Raw genomic sequence first — 8,114 nt, 5'->3', positions numbered from 1 at the left:
ATCCTGGGCTTCAGCCAGAATGTGAGAGAGCACAGCTACTCACTAATGCCTCCATCCCGGGCTTCCACACCTACTCACTAAATGCCTCCACCCTGAGTTTCAGCCAGACTGTGAGAGAGCACACCTACTCACTCACTAATGTCTCCATCCTGGCTTCACCCAGAACTGTGAGAGAGTACATTTCTGTGTTTAAACCACCGGATCTGTGACAGCCCTAGAAAACTAATACATCTGTGTAACTACCACCAGCATCAAGATACAGGACATTTTCATGACCCCATGGAGTTCCCTTGTATTCTTTTGCAATAATTCTCCACTCCACTTTGGGTCCCAGGCAACACAACCTGCTTTCAGTTACTATAATTTTGCTTTTTTCAAGAATAGTATATAATATACAAAGCTAATATACTTATGTTGGGATTCTTTTACTCAACATAATTTAGAGATAGACCCATATTGCCGAAGTAACACTAACTAGTTCCTTTTAAATGCTGAATAGTATTCCATTATATGGATATGTCACATTTGTTCATTCATCCATTGACAAACATTTGGACTGCAGTTTTGGACTATCAATAAAGCTACAATGCAGAATTGCATCAGGGATTTATGTGGACCGAAGCTTTCATTTCTCTTAGGTATATATCAAGAATACTACTGTTGAATCATATGCTAAGGGTATGTTTTAGTTTAGATGTAAATACCAAACTTAAAAAAAACAATTATTAAAATGTTTAGATGCAATGATGGAGAAAAGCATTTATACACACATTTCTAAGTTCTAGAACAGAGAAAACTTAGCTGTGGTAAATGAAATCAGGTAAATCATTGCCTGGGGGTATGGGATGAAAATGAGGGACTTACTGCAGTGGAGCATGGCAGAACTTCAACAGGGACAGAATGTTCTGTATCTTGACTGGGGTGACAGCTGATTATATGTGTCTATACATTTTGTGTACTCAACTATATACACTGTACTGTTAAAAATTGTATCTTGATAAAGCTGATAAAAAATTAAAGTTATAAATACTTTACATGTTAAAAGTCATTACGATAGAGTATATATTTGAGATTTTGCCTGGCAGTGTCAGTAGGCTCACTTGAGTTAATCTATGCTCTTTTGGCCAGTTATAGTTGGAGCTAAGCTTCAAGAGAGCTGACCAGGGTTAATGGGAATTTTTGGTCACTTAACAGAGTTAAGGTGACTAGCCTACAAAGAGAGACTGTCTTAAAGGAGGGACTGTCATTTCACATGGGACGGAGAGTTGAGTGGGGTATTAGAATCACCCAGGAGGCCTTTTCTCAATTACATGCAGATTAATTTCCTGAGGGACTTTTTGCTCTAGTTCCCCAGCACCCTTCTGCTGTGCTGGACTTGTATGTTGTCAAACGTCCTTCCCTATCCTGCCTGAGAATCACTACTAGAGAGAGCTTCAATAGCTGACGGAAGTAGGTCTGTCCCACTAAGGTGGGACAAATATTGTTGAGAACCACAATTATATCTGCTCTTGAGAAAGAAACACCCTTTCTGACAGAGTAATTTTGATGCTTTGGTAACTGATCTTCCTTAGCTGGACTCCATGAAACCAGCAGTCTTGAAACTGGAGGGAGCCAGTGGTCATTCATCATCATGTGTCAGACGTGGTGTGATGGCAGTCTGAGAGAGGCTCAAGTGACTTTTTGATGGCCATGCAATCAGTTAGGAGCATAGCTACAAAGAGACTCCACATCTCACTCTTGGTGAAGAACTCTTTCCTTCCATCAAGCATTCATCTGTTATCCCTAGAGCAGTGCTTCTCACTATGGTATCATTACTGTCTTCTCCCCCCGCCAAAAGTTAAAAGTAAATTTAACAAGAGAAAGTAATTAATAAGGAATAAAATATTGTTGGGTACAGCTGATCTTCGCGGGGCCCAGATCCACCATACTATCAAAGTGGTTTGCTCCTCAAAGACCGATTTGAACTCTGTTGAGGCAATGTTACTACCATTGAGAATGCATGCCCTAGAGTAGTGTCCTCATTCAGTATATTTCAGTAAGCATTACTGAATGAATCAGACAGTGAATGGTGAGCAAAAGTTCTAATGATACTGCAAAAACATTTCATTGATTACAATCATAAAAAAACCTGTGATATCTGATGTAGTAGTGCAGGTTGCTCAGCCATGTCCAGCACTTTACGACCTCATGAACTGTAGCCCACCAGGCTCCTCTGTCCATGGAATTCTCCAGGCAAGAATACTGGAATGGGTAGCCATGCCCTTCTCCAGGGGAGCTTCCTGACCCAGGGATTGAATCCTGGTCTCCTGCATTGCAGGCAGTCTCTTTATCATCTTAGCTCTATGTCTTACTAGTTGGGTGATCTCAGACACACTTCTTACCCCAGGGGAATCTGCTCCTAAGGAACACCTGAGAATGGGCCTCCTAGGGTTTTCTTCCAGCCACATGGAAACTCTGACCCAAAAGTCCTCTTCCAGTCTGACATTCTAAATCTGTGTTTTTTTATTTGATTTCCTAAAAATCTTAAAGGCTAAACAACATAACTACAATCAGAATCATGCCAACTTCTGATGCTGGGTGTGTGCTGTCAACCACTGACATTTAAGACCCTGAATTAAATTCAGTAATTTAAAAGTTTTTCTCCTCTTCCCTAATTATTTTGTGAGGAGCTCTGGAAAACTGTGTCCTAGTAATTTTTATTTTGCTAGACCTCTCAGCAGAAGTGGTTTTACAGAACAGTGAAATACTCAAAGTGAGGAGTGGCTTTTGATGGGGAACAGTAGAGACTATGGATAAATGGGGCCTGGATAACTTGAAACTATCTCCACCTGTTGATAATGAAACAGCTGCTATGTGAAGGCAAGGTCTTATTCAACATTAATATGATTATGCTGATTTTATGTGCACTAAAAAACTGGAGAAGACTAAATGCTGTTTAAAGATTAGCTGGAAGCTATTTTCAATGATTAAAAGCATTATTTCTGATTGGTCCACTGCACTGTAAAGTGATCAGAGCTCCTGAGGCAAGTGCTCTTAGAATGATCACGCTGTGACTTTAAGCCTTTAATATGAAAAGAAAATTTCAGACTCCAAGAAACTTGCATAACCCCTATATTCTAGAAAAACTTTATTAAGTCATATAAATAGGATATTACATAAATAACTGGGCCCTGTAAAATATCAAAGTAAGCCAGGCTGAGGTTATTTTTAGGATTCAAAGGCAGTCCTATCCTTTGTCAGCTCATAGATGATGGGCTTTAGGAAGTCTGTGAGCCTCTGGAATCACAGCAAAAACTGTATTTACCTATATGAACAGTTTATATAAGAAGGGCAACAGATTTTGGGGCCCACTGAAAAGTGAACCACTCATACCTTTGGCAACTGTCTTTCAAAAACAGTTTGATTATTTTAAGATATATATTTAAATTCAGAGACCTGAAGCTATCTGAGGAATTCTTCACATTAAAAACTCTTTAAACACACTAGACTCCTGTATATACAGCTTTTGCAGATCCCTGTCTAAATACTTAGGGGTTCCCAGATGGCTCAGCAGTAAAGAATCCACCTGCCAATGCAGGAGATGTGGGTTTCATCCCTGGGTTGGGAACATACATCCCTTGGAGGAGGAAAGGGCAACACACAACAGTATTCTTGCCTGGAGAATCCCATGGACAGAGGAGCCTTGTGGGCTACAGTCCAGAGGGTCGCAAAGAATTGGACACAACTAACCCACCATCACATCTACATACTTGCTACCTGGAGAGATGCCATGGGAATCTTCACAGTCTGTGGCTCACAAAAACTGGAGAGAACTTAGGTAGAATGTATTCTTAGGAAGGATTATCCTTAAGGCATTTCAAACACTGAAATGAATATCTGAAGAGATGCAAAAGGACAACTACAAAACAGAAAGTTCATTACCTGTCAGTATCACCATATACAACCCTGGCACCCCATTTCTTGGTATCATTCACCAGTTTAATAGCTCGTTCCAAAGTTTCTCTGGCTTTGTGAACAATACTATCACCAACCTGTTGGTACAAACACATTGGAAAAAATTTCTTAATATAGTTTAGTATAAGACAATAGACTTTAATGTCTAATACTTAATTTTCATTACTGAATATTTCTAAAAATGAAACAAGGAGAAAAGAACACTGAAAATAAAACAAAATAGTCACCAGGGCCATTCATTATTCCTTCTTCAAGTACTCAACAAGAAAATGGGTGGATGAATAATTTAAAAGAAGAAACCAATCAATATACAGACTTGCCTGTGTGAATGTATCAGTAAGTACAATGGACTGCACTGTATACAAGGATAGCTATATTTGATCCTAGAAGAATAAACCTTATTTATTCAAGGACTTTCTAATATGCCTTTATACTGGCAGGAGACCACACTATGTATATGCACATATATCTTTCAAAATTTTTCTGTTGGAGTGTCACAATGATTTCTTTCAGTATCATTACAGCACTCAAAGCCCGTGCACTGGGACAACCCTGAGGGATGGGATGGGGAGGAAGGAGGCAGGGGGGTTCAGGATGGGGGGGACACATGTACACCCATGGCTGATTCATGTCAATGTATGGCAAAAACCACTACAATCTTGTAAAGTAATTAGCCTTCAATTAAAATAAATTAAAAAAAAGTTTATGCTGAACCTAAATCTCAGTGATTGGTTATACATAATTTTTATATTAATACTGAATGCAAGGAAAAATGCATGATTATATGATGGAAAATATATCAGTGTTCAATTTAAATCAGGTAAGCAGATATATGTCTAACAAGGTTCTTTCATTGGTGATTGGTGAGTTTTAACAATGATCATGGCATAAGCTGACAAAGCAAAAAAGATGGTGGATCTTGACAAATATGAGAGGCAAGCTAATTATACTTCATAGTTAAATAAATTAAGGAGGCTAGGACAGCACCGCTGCTTCATTTATTAAACTCATTAAAGCTAAAGGCTGGGGAAACTGCTGTTCAGCATAAAAGGAACATTACTTTTTAAAGTTTTAAAGTAAGAATTATGTACTTTTCCTTTTGCAAACAGTATATATAATGATCTTTCCCATTTTACTGTTAAATATGAATTATACGAACTAAATGCAGGATTGAATAATAATTAAAAGGCTGTTTAAAGATGTTTACAAAGGAAATATTAAGTATATGAACAAAGGAATAAATAAACTGATCACAGAAACTTAATTTGGTTTTTAAATTAAGATCATAAATCCTGTTGAGACCTTTTGTGCATTAGAAAACCTTGAGAATATGAACTACAACCTAATACATTAAAAGAATCAATCATGTCATCTAATTGAAATTCAAGTTTAAATAAAACATTCAATCTGTCTTTTGCCACTTTCACAAGATAAAAATATGTGATAGCAAATAGCTAAGTGGGCGAGCCATCCAGAATTAGAGTCAAATGTCATTTTGAGATCTATACATACATATAAATACACACATACACTGATCCTAAATGTCCGCCTCCTGCCATCTACTCTGACCCATTTAAACTACACCTGGAAGAGTCACAACTTTTGCAGCTGGCCCTGAGGTCCATGCACTATGAAGAACTCAGGCATGGAGGAACGGGCACCATCGAGCACTGGGGGAGAAGAAAGGAGTGGGAATTGCATGAAAACGGATTCTGCTACACTGTGCAACAGTCGCTAATAAATAAGATTACAGGGCTAAGAGAGTGGATTTAAAGAGAAGAAAAATTAATTGGTTTCACAATTTAGCTAATGGTTGGGATCCTGAAAAGTCATAATAAGAAAAATATTTAAAGTAAAAATTCTCTGAAAAGAATACTGCTAAGGATGTGGAGAAAAGGGAACCCTTGTGCACTGTTGGTGGAAATGTAGAACCACCACAGGATCCAGCAATTCCACCTCTGGGTATTTATCTGAAGGAAACACAAACTCTTAACTGGAAAAGATGCCTATATCCCCATGTTCACTGCAGCATTATTTACAATAGTCAAGACATGGAAACAAGCTAAGTGTCCATGACGGATGAATGGATAAAGAAAATGTAGTTTATATAAATGAAATATTATTTAGCTATACAAAGAAGGTAATCTTGCCATTTGCAGCAACATGGATGACATTGAGGGTATTATGCTTAGTAATTTTTTTTTTTAACTTTTTACTCTGTATTGGGATATAGCTGATCAACAATGCTGGGGTAGTTTCAGGTGAACAGCGAAGGGACCCAGCAATACATATACATGTATCCATTCTTCCCCAAACTACCCTCCCATCCAGACTGCCACATAACACTGAGCAGAGTTCCATATACTATACAGTAGGTCCTTGTTGGTTATCCATTTTAAATATAGCAGTGTGTGCATGACCATTCCTTCCCCCTGGCAATCATAAAAGTTTGTTTTCTGATAAGTCTGTGAGTCTCTTTCTGTCTTGTGGGTAAGTTCATTTGTATCATTTCTCTTTAGATTCCACATATAAAGGATGTCACACAATATTTCTCCTTCTCTGATTTGCTTCACTCAGGATGACACCCTCTACATTCATCCATGCTGCTCTAAATGGAATTATTCCACTTTTTTAACGGCTGAGTAATATTCCATAGTATTTGCGTGCTACATCTTTTTTATCCATTCCTCTGCCAATGGACAGTTATGTTGCATCCATGACTTGGCTATTGCCAACAGTGCCGCAGTGCACACTGGCATGCATGTATCCTTTCAGATCAAGCTTAGATGCATTCAGTCTATAAATTTCCTTCTAAGTACTGTTTTTGCTGATCTCCACACACTGATAAATTGTATTGTCATTTAGTTCAAAATAATTTAAAAATTTCTCTTGAGATTTTTTTCTTTGACCTGTGTTTTATTTAGAAATCGGCTATTTAATCTCTAAGTATTTTGGGAATTTTCCAGCTATCTTTCTGTTATTGATCTCTAGTTTAATTCAATTCTGATCTGAAAGCAGAATACACTATATATATTCTTTTAAATAGGAAAAGGAGTATGTCAAAGCTGTATATTGTCACCCTGCTTATTTAACTTATATGCAGAGTACATCATGAGAAACGCTGGGCTGGAAGAAGCACAAGCTGGAATCAAGATGTGTGGGGACCCTGATGACTGGGTCCATTGGGGTTTTTTCTCTCTCAGATTTGTTTACCCTGAGCCTCCAGCAATTCATCAGTTATGGTCCTATTTTTACCGTGGCACTGGTTCTCAGACTTGTGCTCTTGGATTATGCTCTGGTAAGCTGTGAGTCTCTGTATTGACCTATTGGGCCTCTTCAGTTATCGGGAGGGGTAGCAGTTTACCCTGTGACTTCACCTCTCCAACAGATCTAAGAAAAGTTGTTGACTCTTCCGTTTGTTTGGCTTACTTGGTGGGAGGACAGAGTGGAGACTATGAGTTTCTTACATGCTGGACATATAACCAGAAGTCCCTTGCACAAGTTTTTGGAGTTTACTTTGCCTACTGTGAGCTGTCTGGGGACTTATTCTTCCATTGCTTTTCCTTTGCTGAACTACTGCAAATATGGCATACCACAATGCTCTAGCCTTCATTTGGCATGAAAAGATCATCAACCAAACAAGAATACTCTGTTCTTTTCTCAATTAGTGAATTATTGTATTACTCTGTCATACTACTTTGTATTTATGTCAAATTAACACCCTAATTTAGTAAATAAGAAATTAGTCTTTTTAATGAAGTGTTTTAATTGATGCTTTTGAACTGTAGTGTTGGAAAGACTCTTGAGAGTCCCTTGGACTGCAAGGAGATCCAACCAGTCCATCCTAAAGGAAACATTCACTGGAATATTCATTGGAAGGACTGATGTTGAGGCAGAAACTCCAATACTCGGGCCACCGAATGTGAAGAACTGACTCATCTGAAAAGACCCTGATTCTGGGAAAGATTGAAAGCGGGAGAAGAAGGGGATGATGGAGGATGAGACGGTGGGATGGCATCACCGACTCAATGGAGATAAGTTTGAGTAAACTCTGGGAGTTGGTGATGGACAGGGAGGCCTGGCGTGCTGCAGTCCATGGGGTCGCAGAGTCAGACACGACTGAGGAACTGAACTGAACTGAACTACTGCAAAAGAAAGGT

At 38.5% G+C, this 8,114-nt stretch overlaps 1 protein-coding gene across 6 annotated transcripts in view; it reads right to left on the bottom strand.

Moving 5' to 3' along the window:
* The window catches only part of REV3L (REV3 like, DNA directed polymerase zeta catalytic subunit), a 169,012-nt gene that overhangs the window by 16,924 nt on the left and 143,974 nt on the right, over positions 1–8,114 (bottom strand). For all 6 annotated transcript variants that reach the window (XM_040238484.1, XM_040238480.1, XM_040238482.1 and 3 more), the window contains one exon: positions 3,922–4,031. In XM_040238484.1, coding sequence (XP_040094418.1) covers positions 3,922–4,031 — 110 coding nt within the window. The remainder of the gene's footprint in view (positions 1–3,921; positions 4,032–8,114) is intronic.

This window comes from Oryx dammah, unplaced genomic scaffold (genome assembly GCF_014754425.2).
Source record: "Oryx dammah isolate SB20612 unplaced genomic scaffold, SCBI_Odam_1.1 HiC_scaffold_4, whole genome shotgun sequence".
NCBI classification, from domain to species: Eukaryota; Metazoa; Chordata; class Mammalia; order Artiodactyla; family Bovidae; genus Oryx; species Oryx dammah.
Note: the sequence above shows the minus strand (reverse complement) of the source record. Positions and strands in the feature narration are given on the sequence as shown.